The sequence below is a fragment of the Bombina bombina genome, chromosome 5 (assembly GCF_027579735.1).
Source record: "Bombina bombina isolate aBomBom1 chromosome 5, aBomBom1.pri, whole genome shotgun sequence".
In the NCBI taxonomy this organism is placed as follows: Eukaryota; Metazoa; Chordata; class Amphibia; order Anura; family Bombinatoridae; genus Bombina; species Bombina bombina.
Window position 1 is genome coordinate 224,059,396 of NC_069503.1, and position 19,453 is coordinate 224,078,848.

Below are 19,453 nucleotides of genomic sequence, written 5' to 3' on the forward strand. Positions count from 1 at the left end.
CACACAAAAAGGTGAACAAAGGGACAGTATAAACCCAATACTTATTCTTTATTACTTATTGTTATATACCAAAAATGCATCTTGCAACAGATTCCACATCTAGAAGCTTTCAAGAAGTACATGAAACTGATAAATATTCATTGTTTGTTAGCTGCCAAAAATGGCTGCCAAGCTCCTCCCACACCTATCTTCTTGTCCAGTTAGCCTTCTCCTTGTATGCAGGTTCAGCAGTGCACATTTAATATTTTTCAGTTAGCTATTTCAAATTGCACATGCACAAATCAGTGTGTGCAAGTAGGAAAGGGTATTCATGAGTTAATCGTGATTGGAGCAACAACATACTAAAATATACATGCAATAGGTGGGCGTGGCTTGGCGGACATTTTTGGCTCTTAAAGGGACATGAAAGCCAATTTTTTTTCTTTCGTGATTTAGAAAGAACATGTCATTTTAAACAACTTTCTAATTTACTTCTATTATGTAATTTGCTTCATTCTCTTGATATCACTTGCTGAAAAGCATATCTAGATATGATCAGTAGCTGCTGATTGGTTGCTGCACCTAGAGGCCTTGTGTGATTGGATCACACATGTGCATTGCTATTTCTTCAACAAAGGATATCTAAAGAATTGAGCAAATTAGATAATAGAAGTAAATTGGAAAGTTGTTTAAAATTGCATGCCCTATCTGAATCATGAAAGTTTAATTTTGACTAGACTGTTCCTTTAACAAGCGATGAATATTTAAATGTTTTATGTACTTTTTACAAGCTTATAGATGTGGGACCAGTTGTAGGATGCTTCTCTGGTATGTAACAGTAAGTCATCAAAATGATGTATTGGGTCTAGAATGTCCCTCTTAAAGGGATATGAAACTGCTGGATACAACTTTACAAGTGTGGTTACTACTCAGCATGCTATTATATTTTAGCCTAGGCCTACAGTTCTCTTCAGAGCTGTTTTTATATTTTAACCCTTTCCAGGTTCTAGCTGGGGAAGCTGCACATTTTTATACAGAGGGTGTGTCATTTTGAAACTCACATATTCTTGCACAATGTGTCAGAAGTGGTTAACATTCACAGGTCTGCTGTATTATGTACTTTACGTTAGTATACACAATACAGACCAAGAGTTTTATAGTTTTAAAGGTTTTTCAGGAAAAAATGTAAAAGTTAAATAACAGATAGATGAAAAAGGGCACATAAATAGTATAGAGCAGTGGAGCCACTGCAGAAAAATATATGGCTTCTGCTCTATAACAGGTAAGCTAAGCTGGAGCTCAGCTGTACAAATGTCACTGATCTGTGAATGTGCACCACTATTGTCACAGAGTGCCAGAATACTGATGCTTCAGAATGACTGGCTCAGAATGAAGAGGTGGAACTTGTTCAACTGGCACCTGTAGGGTTAAAATAAGAAAGCAGCTTTGAAGATAGCTGCATTCACTGGAGGTAAATCAATAGTGTTACTAATATATATATATAACAACAACAATTAAACGTATGGGGAGGCAAAAAGTGAGTTTAAAATCCTCCACTAAATACAAAACAAGTCTTCTGACTTGTTTAGATTTGTAAATGGTTTACACAATGAGTTATTTTCTCTCTCTCTCTCTCTCTCTCTCTCTCTCTCTCTCTCTCTCTCTCTCTCTCTCTCTCTCTCTCTCTCTCTCTCTATATATATATATATATATATATATATATATATATATATATATATATATATATATATATATATATATATATATATATATATATATATACTGCATATATATTATTATATTCTATGGGACCATTCACCAAAGAGAGATGCATCAGCTTATAATGAAGTGGCTACAAGCAATAGAATATAACTGGAGAGACTGGGGGTGAAATGCTGTAGATGGATATTGATATTAATGAATCTATACACTGTGTTGGTTTATGGCAGATACTGTTATAGTGTAAAAAACATATGTTGCATAGGCATTGCATATATTTTGTATTACTTAGCCCACCAACTGCCCTCTATTGTATGCTCAGGAGACAGTTGTTATTATTAATGGTCTGTAAAATGTGAGTTGCCAGACTTATGTACTGGCTGCAGTACTTGGTAGACCCTAGACAGATAACACTACAATACACACACATAGATACAACCTTGTTACTTTAATTGGAATATTTAGCCCTATGCTACACCATTTGTGTATGTATGTGCTGTATGTGTGTAGAGTGAGCTGGAGGAGCATGTCTTGTCCTGTTGGCACTGTCTGTCCTGCTGGCATCTCCTCTCCTGACATTTATTGAGATTCATTCAGAGAATTTGTGTGTTAGAGACTCAAGGGGCTCACTCTCCTACAGTGCAACTTGGAAGAGAAAAGACGAGTTTATCCAGAGCACAATGGCGCCTCCTGCCTGCCAGAGAGCGCAGCGCAGTCTTGGGAAGCAGCAAATCGCTGCATCCAGTATCAGGCAATCTGTCACTCACAGTGACCAGGCTGCCAGCGTCCTGCTGTCTGTCCCGACCCCCGGAGCGACGGCTCTCAGTTGTTGCCAAATCCTTTTGTTTTCTTAGATCAATCAGTGGTGCTACTAGTATACAAAGTAAACAGCTCGCCCCGTAGGCGGTGCCCTGGCAGCCTATAGAGGTGCAGGACAGCAGCTTCTCCATGAGAGCATGCCCTGTATCTGCCCAGCAGCCTAGATATGTAGCCCCAAGCCAGAGACTTCTAGGGGGATCCAGCAGATGTTTTGTAAAACAATCCCAAGCACTGTCTTCTTACAGCGAGAAGGAGCAGTGAATCAGTGAGTGATGTGCACAGTCATCACAAACCCTCCTCCCCTGTGATGATTCCCCTCCTCCTTGGCTTTGTAGCCTGTTTGCAGATATCACTTGCTGGCTTTTCCCAGAGAGACTCTGACAGTCAGACTCTCTCCCCCAGTTCCTCCTATACCTTCTGTGCTGAGACATAGTAATCTATGTAATCCTTAGCTAGAGCTGCATATACCACCACAAACGCATTGCACCCCTATTAAGCCAAGGCACCCCCCAATTACTGACTTACTACCCTCTCTGTCGGGGCATCTTCAGCATAGGGGGCACTCAGACTACACAAGGTAAAAGTACATTTATTCATTCATTAAACTTAAGTTTCTGAATTCACTGCTAACTTCTGAAGATGTTTATTATGTGCTGTATATGTGCAGAATAAAAGGCTTCAGTTAGCATCCTAGCAACAGACTTGTAATTTAGAAGATCAAGAATTATATATGATAATAGCTACACAATCTATGCATTATGTGCAAAATAAGTGAAATTTCTCCTTTCCTGGATAATTTACAGTCTAGTTGGGTGCAGGGAAATTTCTAACTATAGAACATGTTGCTTCCTGTTTTTCTTTTTGTTTTGTTTCTTTGGATATTTTGCTAACACACGACAGTTTCCTTATCTTAATCCCAGGGTAAGTGTAATCTTGCTGACAGATCTCTGCCCAGTGTAAGTGTAAGAGATTAGCAGGCTTTATGGTGACATCAAACAAAAAAAGCCAGATGTGTCACTCACTGGTCAAGGATCAATCTGTAGCCACTAACATTTGTTTTTATTATTTGTGCCTTGGCTATTACAGAGCAAACCCCATTGCCAAGACTCTCTGGTTGCTAATGGGTTAACTGAATTGGTTCGGGGGAGAATTTTAGGCTGAGTAGCTGTGGTTAATTATAGAGCTTGTTACCTGATGCAGATGGGCAGGTCATGCCTTGTCAATTTTACTTGTGTTTACCTGGCACAGGGGCTGCTCTCAGTAATGTGCTTCAGGCCTCTGGGGCATGACTTAAACAGCTGAAGTGCAACAACTGAGAGGATTATTTCTCATTTTTAGGTCACACCACAACATCTGATCTGTGATCCTTAGAAATAAAAAGTGAGTGTGTAATTATTATTTTGAGGTGTATTAGCAAATGATGGGTTATTATCATTATCAATGTGTTTATTCAGGGGATGATATGTGTTTTGTTTATGACTGATTGCTATAAAATATGTATTAGATATTTGTCAGTCTTTTTTTAGGGGGATTCACAGGAGAGACATTTATTACATTTGTAATAAGGAATACGTTTTTTAGGGAAAAATGGGACTTAAAAACATATTTTGGTATCTGCTAGAAGAGAAAGTTTTAAAAGGAATTGATATATGAGAGACTGTCGATGTGTATTTGCAGATAAGGGTTTATTATAAATTCAGTGGAGTTCATTACAATATTTTTGGGTGATTATTTCTCCAAATAATATTTTCTACACTTGATTGACACAAGAATTTTGAACATTGTAGCAGTACATAGGATTGATGGGATCATTGCTGATATATGGAGATTTGGGAGTAGATAATGTGCATATATAATATCTGAGGATTGAAATCTATATCTGTCATAACAGGGAAAATGTGTTGATGTATGCTGCTAATTGTGATAAGTGCGAGGCTGCAGCCCTCTGGGTGGTTAAAATCAGATGGTAAATCCAATAGCATTTCCATAGTGTGTGGAGTATTTAAGGTGCTGATGAGAGGAGGCGTGCTCTAGAACTGTGAATCCTTCAATGCAGACTCCCTACCTAACAAGGGAGGCTGGGAATTGACTGTTCCCTTGCTCTTCCTGCACTTACACTGGCTGCACACACACACTGGCTGCTTGCACATCAGGGATGTTATACATGTGAAGGAGTCATTAGACTTGCTTTCTCTCTCTCTCTATCTGTGCATAGCTCAGCTTTACAGCCACATCCATTAGGGCTGAGCTTCTTCTCTGTTCTTGCAGTTTACAGAGCAGCTGCTCATTCATCACATTTTATCCTTCTTCCTTCCTTTTTTTTATTTCTCCAGGAAAACAAGGACTCGTGTGGTTTCCTTATCAGTTCCCTAAGAGGCTTCAGGAGGAGCAACAACATTGTATGATTTTTTTATTTTCTTTCTATTCTGGCTATTTGGGGATAGTAACAAAAAAAAAAGGAAAGAATCAAATGAGGGAAACGGTGGAGGAAACCTTGAACTAAATGACAGGATACAAGACATTGGGAGCGCTTGGAAACATCTCTTCCTTTACTTGTGGGACTCAGATGTGTTGGCTTTCCTGGAGTTAAGTTGCTGGATATAGGAATTATCCTGTTTTCATTTTTTTGTGTGATTGATATTACTTGTATTGCTGCTACCACCCAAGGATGCATCTCAATCTGGTTTTATTTTCCTGGATCTTCACAATCCACCTCTCCAGGGCTTCAAGGAACGGTAAGTCACCCAGATGTCCCCTGCTCTTCCATTGCGCACAGCCCTGCCTGTTCATAGGCAACATGAGCGCCTGGGATGGATACTTGACTTGTTATTTGACTTTATCCTGTGCTAATAGCGTTTACCTGAGCCAAATCCTAGTAAATTACAGTTATAGTAACCATCATTAATAGGTAATCCACAATGTTTGTTACACTAGTTATTTTGTTACACGCTAACAATATAACACAATAAGCAGCTTGTTACTATAGTGTTAACTTTGAATGTTTGTAACACCCCTGCAAACTGTTTCTTGCGCTTGCATAGTGTTAATTATTATTGTTTTTATTTATTTATTTAATATCATTTAGAATTATTTTACGCTGACTTTGTGGCTATTTGATTAGACTAGAAAATGAAAACATAACCTTATGTTTTAAAATGAATCTATAAGTGTTGGCTGATATAGTTTGTAAACTATCCATGTTTGTGCAGAATTAGATATTGCTATAGTTTATAACATATTAACATACATTTCAGCTTTTTTTTTACCTATAATATCTAGTGTATATAGTATATATAGTATTGATTTTTTGAAACGGCTTGAGACAATTAAAGTTATTAGAAAGACCCAGATATTAGATTTGTCATTAGTAACATCTATGATTTATTATATGAAACATAATATATTATTTTGCATGTTAAGGGCCTACTAATGTATACAGTTATTAATATTCTCATGGGTGATTTTCATTATAATTACATGTTAAAAGTTTTTCAGTAGAATAGTTTGTCCCTTTTGTGAAGGTCAGGCATACTTCTGTAATATAATTCCTGTGGTAAAACATAAGAGGCCATATTCATTAATTTACAAAATAGCAATGAAATCCTTAGCATGTTTTCTTCATTTTAATGAGTTATAGCAAAGGGTAATTATCTGTGCCTAGCGCTTCAGTGCTTTTGGGGAATTTGTATCTGCACTTAGTGAGGGTGAACCTATGTGTAGGAGTGAGGACTAATGAAAACCTAAGTTCATGTCATATATAGATCTACTGCTGGTCTGCACGTTATGGATACGTCTTACTGTCAGACAGCATTATCTGTCTAGGGACACTTAGGCAAAATTTAATGAGGCTACTGGAGTCAATGCAGCGGGGTAACTATGCAATAGGCTAATGCCCTTTGTATACAGATGCCTTAGCCAGTTACAATAATTAAATAACCTTATACTGGCCCTAACAGTCAAAAGTCATTAAGATGTATTGTTATTAACCGTTTGGGTACAGGAGAAGGGGTGTAAGAGACAGCGTTGGGGCAAATGCAGGCAAGCCAGGGTGCCTAAGGGTGAGTATTATCTTATTATACTGTCACTTTCTCAGAAGTCACAGATTAAAGAACAGGGCTGGTACACAATCTAAGTAAACGTTTTCTGAAGTGACTCTGTCAAGTGACTGGAAACATTCCTGTTTTATGTCAGCAGTGTAACAGATGCCAGATCCAGCCTTTCTGTTTGCCTGGATGTGAAGTAGGGATAATAATGAGAAACTAGCACTTCCAGAGCTCAAGTCAGTATGATCAGCTTGAATAAAATACATGGCACTATTGGTGTATGATATATTGCTACAGCTATAACTGGCTTCTTCAGATAAATAAATAAATAAAAAGACTATAATAAAAGTGATATATCTTCCTTTATTTTATACCAGGATGTAAGCTTTATGCATTTTTGATGTGAATTCCTTTCATTTCCAATTGACCTAGTTTTCCTGTAATAAAAATATGTACATTTATAAGTCATGCTGCGAGCAAGGGTGCCATTTGCTCTCCATTTGGAATCTATTAAAGAAAAAGAATGAAAATATCTCTACATCATTAATAAAAGAAGTCATGTGTATACAGTTTGTAGCTGCTCATTGGTGCTTTACATGTTTACTTTAACAAGCCATGTTTCTTGTTGTCTACACTATATATTAAAAATCCTAGCTGACAGATCTGTGTGAGATAATCCTGGAAGAAAAATAAAAAAGGTGGTGAAACACCTTAACACTTTCTAGTATGGCTTTTTTTCTTCTGCTCTATTTCAATTTCCTAAGAATTTCAACATTTATTTATTTATTTATATATATATAGTAGCAAAGGAGAGCACTCTCACTTAGTCCAACAACTGCCAGGGTGCTAAGTACAGTATAAATACAACTGAACAAGAAACTTGCACTCTCAGGTCTTTTAAGAAAAATCTTTTACTGTGAGGAAGGGGATATTTGGTCCCTGAAACGTCACTACTTTTCACAGTGAAAGATTTTTCTTAAAAGAGCAGAGAGTGCAAGTTTCTTGTTCAGAGATATATATATATATATATATATATATATATATATATATATATATATATATATATATATATATATATATATATATATACATATATATATATATACATATATATATATATATATATACACACACACACACATACACACACAACTTCAAAAAATGTAAGAACATTCAATTTTAATATGATGTTTCTGGGTGTTCTGAGGAAGGGGTGAACACCTCCAAACGTCACAGTAGAAACTGAATGCTCTTAAATCCAGAGAGTGCAATTTTTTGAACTTGTACATATATGTTTTGCACCCTGGTCTTTGTGGACTATTATATACGTGAGAGTGCTCGGACATTTCTATGTATATATATATATATATATATACACACACACACACAAATGCTAGGGTTGAACTTGTGTCCATAGTCACTTGGTTCATGTATCTGATCTTTGATGTTTATCTATACAAAAAATGTAACTAAATAACTTTCTGTTTCATTAAATGTACTTTATTTTCATGATCTTAAAATGGACATATAAGTTGACAGAACTTAAATATACAGCTAGGTATATATGGGCACATAGATTTGGTTGGCATCTGTAGGCGCTAGAAGTTTAGATTGGTATGGCATTCTGTGCTGCCTTTGATCTTCTGAGCTGTATTGAAATAATACTCTTAACTCAGACGCTTTTCTGCTTCAGCAAATGTACTTTATGCTCATCTAGCTTTTGCTCAAAGGGGACATACAACTTCACATAGCTTAAATTTATGAAGCAATTAAACAAAAGATGCTTTTGCTTTGAGCTAAAAACAGGCACTGATGGCAAATCACCCAAACAGGGCTTATCATTTAAAGACATTACAGGGGACAGGCAGGATCTTTTAGTCTATAGACTGGTAAAACAATGTTACTTAACAAGATTACACTCCTCAACAATAATCTAGACTCTTTGGAGAGCCCATGGGACACGTTCAATGTCTGTTCTGCAGATTTAATGTTACTGAAAATGCAATATCTCTTTAGTGAATGAATACTTATTAAGTTTCAGTGTAATTTAGATCAGAAGCACCAATTATACACAGTAACTAGCTCCATCAAGACGGGATTCAGTGCAGCAATTTTATATCTGACATTTTAATACATTAACATTTAGTTTGTCTTTTTTATTTGAAGAACTACAAAAATGCAAGTAAAAATCTATGACTCTTTGCAATTAGAGAACCAATTAAACAGATATTTTCCTACTTGAACATCAAAATACTGACATATATTTTTTTTTATCTTTGTATTCCATACAGATAAATGTGGTGATACCATAAAGATCACAAATCCTAATTACCTTACTTCCCCTGGATATCCACAATCATACTTTCCTTCTCAGAAATGTGAATGGCTAATACAAGCACCAGAAAATTATCAGAGAATTATGATTAACTTCAACCCTCACTTTGACTTGGAAGACAGAGAGTGCAAGTAAGTGGTATTTTCTGTACAGTCTGTGGCGCCATCTACTGGTGAGAAATCACTGAGGCGCAAATAGAATCTGCTGCATTCAATACATTGTATGTTTGCCACTTTGAGACATGATCAATTGGGGCTTGAAGCCCATGTCAGACAATTTGTCCAAGGCAGTGATATTAAAGCTAAATGTTCTGTTAGCTCAAACTGAAATCTGGTAATGTTATCCATCTTAACAATGTCTTGCCTGGTTCTCATCTAATTTATTGGTCTGTTCACATCCATTTCTCAAAAATTACAGCAGGGAACTGACAGTAAATATTTAATGGCATTGAGTTCACATGCAGGGCTGTATTATACAAAGCTGACTTTTGGTCCTTGCAAGCATTTACTGTTCCTAAATTAACCATGTAGATGCTTTAGTAACACGTGACTCAATACTTCAAAACCTTATGTGCTGCAGTGATGGAGCACTTGTGTCTAATTTAATAGAGTAATCTATTCATATTCATATTAATATTCAAAGAGAAAGGGAACCTCTGTAGACTCATTCTGTATATTGATCCAGTCGGGTGTCCTGAGTCTAATTTCATTAGATCGAAGGCAATCCCCAGTTTGCAGGTGTAATAAATTCACATCTAAGACGGACTCATGGGGAAAAAAAATATATGGCTGAATGTTTCCGATTGTTTATGTCATCTAACTTGTTAGAGATTTGCATATTTTAATTTAAAAATATTTTTTTTTTACCCACTCTTCTATATGAAATTTGTAACCCCTTAGTTGCCAAAGAAAGCACCACAGGGTTTATAAAGTATTTTTTTTTCTTAATTGTTTTGTTAAATAATATAGGATTTAAAGGCATCTTGAGATTTAAATATATCATTTTTAGTTATACATTAGAAAAAAAAACAACTTTGCAATTTACATGATTTATTTTGCCACTTTTAATTTAATCTAGCTCTAAAAAGTTTGGATTTTCTGTCTCAGATCTTGAAATGCACACTGCATGTTTCTCAATGCAAACCCTGCTACATATACGGCACAAGTGGGTGGAGTTTGGTTATTGAAAATCAGTTGCAACAAACAGGTGTTAATTTGTTTTAAAAATGCTTAGACTTAACCAATATGTTATTCCATAGCAAAACAACAGAAATGTCTTGTAATTACACATTGTTAGGGCCCTTTAACAAATGTCCCTTGCTTATTAAATAAGCTTTATCTTTTTAGCTTGTCAGTATTTTTGTCTACCAATATAATTATTGGAATTTGCCTATTCTTGCACCTCCTGTTCGTTTGAACATCCATTTCTCAGCTTAACCTTCTGTTCCATAAAAAAATAAACATTTTAACTTGTTTCTTTTTTCTTATGCATTAGAGAATGATATGTGTTATATTGTCACTGCTTTCATGTATTCACTTTTTCAATCTGTTTATTTTATAAATGATTGGCTCCAAGGATTGGCAGTTTACATTTTAACTCATTCAGCCATAGATATGACATGTGCAGCTCTTCTCAAATCTGCTGAGCAGATGATATTTAAGAATGGTTTGCCCATAGCATAATAATTGAAGAAAATATAAAATGATGGGTGTATCCATTCAGAAATGAAACGCTCATTGTTTTGCAGAGATGCAATGCACCAATGAACAAAATCATATTCAACAGGGGAAATATGCCCAAGGGCTGCTTCATATTAAACTACAAGAGCCCAGATGAGCCAAACTTGTGGCTTTGTGCAGTGACATACATTCTATAGAATCATTTACAACACTATTGTTTGATTCACAGTTATTTGTACTACAGTGTTTACCACAGTAGGGGCTGGCTGAACAAGCAGATTTATGAGTATACAGACAGAAATGCATTCCTCCTTTTTTTGGTGTTGTGATGACATCTGTGTATGAACAATCTAAAGTTCCTAACTCCTAGTTTCAGATTCAGTTTTAGTTGTTTGGTTACAGAAGTGCTATATTTGCATACAGCTAAGTCAAAACATATTTAAAGGGACAGTCTAGTCAAATATAAACTTTTAATGATTCAGATAGGGCTTGTAATTTTAAACAACTGTCCTATTTACTTTTATCATCAATTTTGCTGTGTTCTCTTGGTATTCTTAGTTGAAAGCTAAACAAAGGTAGGTCATATGTTAATTTCTAAACCCTTGAAGGCCGTCTCTTATCTAAATGCGTTTTGCCAGTTTTTGACAACTAGAGGGCGTTAATTCATGTGCGCCATATAGATAACATTGTACTCACGCATGTGGAGTTACCTAGGAGTCAGCACTGATTGGCTAAAATGCAAGTCTGTCAAAAGAACTGAAATAAGGGGGCAGTTTGCAGAGGCTTAGATACAAGGTAATCCCAGAGGTGAAAAGTGTTTTAATATAACAGTGTTAGCTATGCAAAACTGGGTAATGGGTAATAAAGGGATTATCTATCTTTTTAAACAATACAAATTCTGGTGTAGACCGTCCCTTTAAAGTGAGTTTAATCTATTTGTCCATTTTATTTTTGCTCTAAGAGGAAAAACTACACTAGTTATTTTAATGAAATAAAACTAATAGGTTATCGTTACCAATTAAAGCAAGTTGTGCTCACTTAGCTTAGCTTCATACAACTTTATTAGGCTTTTGTCTTTGTATTCAAGCTTTCGGCTTTATACACATTTTTTTGCACATTGCTCATTGCTTGAATGTGAACAGCTGGCAGTAATGAGTTGGAAAAGCTTAATCTAAAGAAAACTTTCACCCATATCAGTGACACAAAGCAAACAATGTACCAAATGATGTCACTGCAGAGATAACACTGGCTTTATTACCACAGATAGTGGAAAGGGAGACACACGATTTGCTTCTGTGCACTATTTTTTTCCCCTTTTTTTTTTTTTGCTAATGGAAACTGATGTATTCATTTCCACGCTACTTACACAGATAAAAGTGGAATGTTAATATTTTACAAATTCTACTCTACATTTGGTTTGTGAAAATGCTGATTACTGGGTTAATCATTAAAATGCCTTGGAGGAGATGTAAATTCCTGGTGTGGGACTAAAGGTTTTGTATATATTAAAACAAAATAACATAACACCCTCATGCATTTCATTTTATTTTTTTAAGTGGCTTTAATAAGTGTACTGCATAATCTTAAGCTTAAAATGTATTTTGCCCCTGTAGAATTGTATAAAAGAAAGTATTGTATTATTATTTAGGCATTTCAGGAATTCTCTGGTTGTATGGTGAGGGTTCCAGATGGCAAAAAATAGTTAAAAAGGTAACTTTCTAGGGAGTATTAAAGGGATACAAAATACATTTTTTTTTCTTTCTTTCATGATTCAGATATAGCATGCAATTTTAAGCAACTTTCTTATTTACTCCTATTATCATTTTTTTTTTTAAATGGGCAGGTTTCTAAGCTTAGATTCCTGCTTTACAAATAAATATAGCAAAAGAACAAAGACAAATTGATAATAGGTGTAAATTAGAAAGTTGCTTAAAGGATTACTTTCTGTTATAATTTTTAAGCTAAACAACTAACATATTAAAGTTAATAAACATTAATTAAAACCTACTGACCTATATTTTCTCCAAAACGAAGTTTCATAACGTTCTAAAAGTTATATCTTTTATTCGCCGAGGATGTCACGTTATCCTGCCCACTATTTCCAGCACTGAGTGTTCAAAATACTTAAACCAATAACTTTGTGTTTAAAGCGCCATTTTGAAACCTAGGTATTGTAAACGGATTGGTACAGAGCAAAGGATACCCACGGAGTGGGTTTGGAAAACAATTAAATTTGCAGACAAGATTTCTGATATACGGTAGAGATATGTTAATGAAATGCTATTGATAAAAAGCGTATTTGGGGTAGTTAGTTAGTAACAGGCATAGAAAATATTTACTTACAGTGGCCTTTTAAAATTGCCTGCTCTACCTAAATCATGAAAGAAAACAATTGGTTTTAGTATCCCTTTAATGAAATGGAAGCCAGTCTTGCAGGTCATGTGACACAGCTTTTAAGTCTGCACAACTCCTTCTGTAAGTGGTATATATGATTGCTGGGTGCAGTAACTAAATGCTCTAGTGGGGAAGTTTTGATGCTGAGCTCTGTTTGCGGACAACTAGGTATCTATATGAATGTGATTTAAATTGACAAAGATAGGGAAACATACATTGATTATATATGATTCCCTATTAATGTCACATCACAAATAACTCAAGATAGAGGACCTCTGGTCTAACCCTTTACCAAAAAGTACAAAGTAAAGTGCATGAATTTGCTTCTGGCATTTTAATAATAAATTACAGAAAGTAACAGTGTGTCCCTGATAAATAAATCAGATACTTAGTGGATTGTCTACAGTATTCAACCTAAATGGAAAAACAGATCATGTGTAATACATTTGTGGGATAAAATATTATTATAATACAGAGTAATGAAACTTTGCATCTGCTGTATTTGCAATGTCATAAAGTAAGGGGACAGTGCAGAGTCAGAAATAAGTTATTACGTGTGCGTAGGGACACAGAGGTGTAAATCATTGCCTTCTCAGTCACTGTGCTATGATTCTGCAGATGTTTATTAAAGGGATATTAAACTCAAACATTTTGTGATTCAGATAGAAGATACATTTTTAAAAAAAGCTTCAAATTTACTTCTATTATCACATTTGCTTTGTTCCCATGGTATTCTTTGTTGAAGAGATGCTATAGGTAAGTGTGAGGAGAACTACATGGCAAGAAATAGTGCTGCCATTTAGTGCTCTTGCCAATAGATAACGTTCTTGCAAAACTGCTGCCATTTAGTGCTCTTGCCATTAAATAACATTCTTGCAAAACTGCTGCCATTTAGTGCTCCAGACATGTGCATGCTTCTGAGCTTGCCTCTCTGCTTTTCAACAAATGATAACAAAAAACAAAGAACATTTGATAAATAGAAGCAATTAGAAAGTTGTTTAAAGCTGCATGCTCTATTTAAATCATGAAAGGAAAATGTTGGGGTTCATGTCCCTTTAATGTTTATTGATATATGCTTTTATAGTAATATCATTTATCAGTGTCTTATTTGTAAAGTTAGCAGTGACCAGAGGGACAGCACCATGGGAATGCACTTTGGTCACACTAGTAAACTTACTTTACATTACACAAAGGATGTTGTCTATTGTGTGAGTCATTGTTCCAGTCTGCGCATGACTGGATTATATGTGCTTACATTTTGCTGCCAGTAACCCATTAATAACACTTACGTAAAACATGTACACGCATGTGAGTGAAATGGATTCAAATGCATTAGATGTACAAGGTACCTTAAAAGCTGCTTGCACATTGTTTATATGTGAGGGCCCATAGGCAACAGTGCAGCCTTCCCCTGTTCTCTATCTATTCCCACTCCGCAAATACTCCTTGACTTGTCCCCATTTACAGCATGTACATACAGGGTTACATTTATCACCAGGTGGCTGGTTCCTATGTATGTCTGTATGCATATGTTCCTGCACCTATGCACTTATAAAACTTTTTTTTATACTTATCTTGGCTTGTTTTAAAAGGACCTTAAAGGGACAGTTCACGCAAAAATGTTCTCCCATTTAAATTGTTCCCAATGATTCATTTTACCTGCTGGGGTGTATTAAATTGTTTACAAGTAGCTCCTTTACCCCAATTTTGACCTTTAAAATAGCTGATTTAGCCTGTGGTTTCCCAACCTATACTGAAAGTTTTGATACTGGAGTCTCAGCTATTGAATAGCCTAAGTAAATACAGCCAGCAGAAGAAATGACACTCACAGTGGGGTGCAGGATAGTTAAGTAATAACATAATAATTTTCCATTGTTCTCTCTAAGTATTGAGCTTTGGTTTTCCAGACAAATATAAGATAAGGAAGCAAGTGTGTGTACACAAAGTGATAACATAATGAGATATGATATTACCTGAAGCTCAACCCACTGTAATAGGCTGTGATTTAAAAGCACAAAATCAGCTACTTCATATACACAAATAAACCTGAAAATGCAATTTCTCATACATTTTATACTCTGCAGCTGGTATAACAAGTAATTGAAAATGCATTAATATAAAAACAATTTTACAGTGTACTGTCCCTTTAAAGTTAATTTTTGTATGCATGCATGGCAAATATAAACATAAAAATAGATCTGCATTATTAAAACCATTTAATATTGTCCTTTTGCATGGTTTTGCAAATCAAGAGCAGTTCAGCGATACAACCCTTAAAAAAAGCCTAATGCAATACATTTCTATGTTTTCCTTTTTTTGTGGACATTTAGGTATAGATATAAATTATCTTGTGCTCATTAAAGGGACAGTATACTGTACAAGTGTTTTTCCCTTAAAGGGACACTGAACCCAATTTTTTTCTTTTGTGATTCAGATAGAGCATGCAATTTTAAGCAACTTTCTAATTTACTCCGATTATCATTTTTTCTTTGTTCTCATGCTATCTTTATTTGAAAAAGAAGGCATCTAATCCTTTTTTTTAGGTTCAGAATTCTGGACAGCGCTTTTTTATTGGTGGATGAATTTATCCACCAATCAGCAAGGACAACCCAGGTTGTTCATCAAAACTGGGACAGCATCTAAACTTACATTCTTGCATTTCAAATAAAGATACCAAGCGAATGAAGAGAATTTGATAATAGGAGTAAATTAGAAAGATGCTTAAAATTTCATGCTCTATCTGAATCACGAAAGAAAACATTTGGTTTCAGTGTCCCTTTAATGTGTTTCCAATTACTTTTTTTACCAACTGCAGAGTACAAAATGTATGAGAATGAGCTTTTTAAGGTTTAGTTGTGTATATGAAGTAGCTGATTTTGTGCTTTCAAGCCTCAGTCTAATAAAATGGGTTGAGCTTGTAGTTCTAATCTGATCTCATTACTTTATCACCTTGTGTACATATACATGCTTCTTTATCTTATATCTGTCCGTAAACCAAAGAACAATACTTGGAGAGAACAATGGAAAATTAACATTTTATTACCTTATATCTTCTATACCCCACTGGGGAGTGTAATTTCTTCTGCTGGCTGTGTTTACACTGCTTATCTACAGCTTGGACCTAAGGCTAAATTTTTTTAGAATAGGTTGGGATACAACAGGCTAAATCAGCTATTTAAAATGCCAATATAAGGGTAAAGGAAACACTTGTAAACAATTGTATACACTCCAGCTGGTAAAGTGGATAATTGGGAACAAATTAAAGAGGAGACATTTTTTGAGTAAACTGTTCCTTTAAGCATTCATTATGTAGAATTTTGCAAGATCAGTTCATTTTCACCATACATTAATACATTACATTTCATAAGCTAAAAAAACAGGATAAGGAATGTCTAGAAATAATGTTCTTGCATGTGACAGTTTAATAATTGTCCATAACAGCAAATAAGGGGAATCAGCAGGGGAATAAGAGGTGACACTTTAATGGTGCATAAATCCAATTAGATAAATTTGATCATTCAAACAAATGCCTACATCTAAAAAAAATGAAAATAAGATACACTTTTAAAAGAGTAGAAAAACACACACACATATATATAATATTTTGGATCAGGAACATATGGAAGGGGCGGACATTCTGGACGGCACTGCCTTTAATGACCATGTAGACAAGCCAACACTGCAAAGGTCAAACACCCATGAAATAACAGCTTCTCTTTCAAACATAGGCACCCAACAGCGGCTTAGATTATAATGCAGAAGATATATGATTAATCAATAGCGCAACAGCAGGCAGCAGGATATTCTGATTAATTATGTACATTACTTTCCATAAAAAGGAATATTTGTGTTGTAAATTTGCTGATTTTATAGCCTTATATTTAAGGAGCATTATATATTTAAGTGCCTCACTGCACGCATCCTTCCTTATTTAGGCCTCTAAAAAAAAAATGGTATCCTTTCAATAAACAAGAACGCCACTGATATAATGCTTAGCATTTAAAAAGCATTTCCTGTTTCCAAGCAGTGCAAACTATCAGTGTGATAATTTAGAAAAGCTAGTGACAAATGGCGCTGAGCAAAAAGGTACATAGTTACAGTGATATCAGATGTCATCATCCAGGGAGCTATAAACATTTTACAGACACCACATTAGAGACATTAAGAGAATGAATGTCAGGATATAGAAGGTGTTTGCTGGTTACGGGTGGGATAACATCGCTGTGTATTCACTGAATTACAGTAACACAGTAAATAAAACTAATTTATTGAGAGAAAATATGACTCTTCTTTGCAGGATAATGGAACCTTCCATTTACTATGCAGTAACTGGCAAAAGTTAGCATCTTTGTATACGAGAAAATGTGGTTCCTTGCAAATGATTTGGCGGATATATAAACACGTAGACTGAAATACGACAGCACAAATATCTTGGTGTCAAAAGATTCTATTACACTATAACATTTTTATTTCTTTCCAACACTGTCATCTGAGAATTGTTCCCAATACATGTCATATGCTGGACGCTATATATTTAGCCGGCCAGCTTTTTCTGTTTTTCCCTTCTATCTTGTTTATTGGATGACTAATGCTTCATTTTAATAGTGTCTTCTTTCCAAATCATAAAATCCAGACTAAAACATTGGCTGTTATTATACAGCTATAGTCTAGGGCAAACAGGTTTTATGTTGGTTGCTAAATTTAGCAGGGTGTAATTCTCACATTCTGTAGTAGCTAACAAGCAATCTGATGGAACTGAAGACTACACTGTATTGCTTGCTGTGCTTTGATGTCGAAATACAACATCTTGCACTTTGAATTTTATCTGTTATGATCCCATTTAAAGCACATCTCGGTTTATCATTAAATCATTTCACGTATGTTGTTAGTGAAATTATGACAGAATATTAGTTCTAAGCAATTACATCCTCAGCTTCAGAATTAACACAATTATAAGCTGTGGTTCTTAGCAGAAAGAAAAAGTTGTTATGTACACAGACTGTAGGTGCAAAGCATTATATTAAAGGGACAGTCTACTCCAGAATTTGTATTATTTAAAAAGATAGATAATCCCTTTATTACCCATTCCACAGTTTTGCATAACCAACACATATTTTAGCCATTCAGTGCCTTTTCCTAAGTAACTCCAATGGTGTGAGCACAATGTTGTCTATATGGCACACATGAACTAACGCCCTCTAGCTGCGAGAAACTGTCAAATGCATTCATATTAGAGGCAGCCTTCAATGGCTTAGAAATAGGCATATGAGCCTACCTAGATTTAGCTTTCAACAAATACCAAGAGAACAAAGCAAACTTGATGATAAAAGTACATTGAAAAGTTGTTTAAAATGACATGCCCTATCTGAATCATGAAAGTTTAATTTTGACTAGTCTGTCCCTTTAATAGTTAGAAAATTGCTTTGCCACTTTGGCCTTTGGTGAGTCTCCCAACCCTGATTCAGTTCTGCTATATCAGGGTGTCCAGACTTTTTATTAAAATAAAAATAATGAATTTTAGAACAGTGATTTTTCATCTATCTAATGCACAGCGTATAGTAGACATTGCAAAAGATGCCAATAAAAAAACAAATATTCTAAAGATATTTAAACTGTTATTGAGCTAACAAACTGCATTGTTTTTCAGTCTAGGGACAAATCCAATAAAAAAGCCTATTGAGTAATTTTTATTTTAACTCTGTGGTTTATTAGGGGCATATGTAAATGAGTTCCTGCGCTGATCAAACAATCACTGTATTATTTGCATGGTTGCAATCCTGGATCATGCAGAATATACTCTTTTCTCTCTGGGGATGGTAAAATAATCACAGTTTTCAGAGTTAAAAAGGAAAGGAAAGATTTAGAGAATTGTTATTTAAAGGGATATGAAACCTAAAAATGTTCTTTTGTGATTCAGACAGAGCAGACCACGTTTAAAAAGTTTCCAGTTTACTTCTATTATCAAATTTGTTTCATTCCGATGATATTCTGTGCTGAAGAGATACCTAGGTAGGCATCTGGTGCACAATATGGCAGGAAATAGTGCTGCCCTTTAGTGCTCTTGCAAATGGAAACTGTTCTTGCAAAACTGCTGTCATATAGTGCTCCAGAAATGGGCAGGCTCCTAAGCATACGTCCCTGCTTTTCAACGAAAGATACCAAGAGAACAAATAAATATTGATAATAGAAGTAAATTAGAACATTGTTTAAAATCACATGCTCTATAAAATGTTTAGTTATGCCTAATCAAACAACTTTGCAATATTTTCAAATAATTTAGCTCTGGAAATGGTGGCTTTTTTAATTAGCTCAACTTGGAATGCACCCTGCTGGCTTATTAAGGCTAACCCTGCTACATATGTTCCCCTAATTAGTATTAGCTGATAACTTCAAAATAATGCATTATGTACCAGCATTGCGACTGTGGCTAGCCTTATCTGTTGACTCAAGCCCGAGGCATATGGTGGATGGAGTTTCACTGTTGG

The 19,453-nt window shown here is 35.2% G+C and overlaps 1 protein-coding gene across 1 annotated transcript in view; it reads left to right on the forward strand.

Annotated features, from left to right (window-relative positions):
• Nucleotides 1-2,890: 2,890 nt before the first annotated feature.
• The window catches only part of NRP1 (neuropilin 1), a 175,409-nt gene continuing 158,846 nt past the window's right edge, over nt 2,891-19,453 (forward strand). Inside the window, exons 1-3 of the mRNA XM_053713853.1 lie at nt 2,891-3,094; nt 4,851-5,252; nt 8,852-9,026. Of these exons, the coding sequence (XP_053569828.1) occupies nt 5,186-5,252; nt 8,852-9,026 (242 nt within the window). The 5' untranslated portion in view covers nt 2,891-3,094; nt 4,851-5,185. The remainder of the gene's footprint in view (nt 3,095-4,850; nt 5,253-8,851; nt 9,027-19,453) is intronic.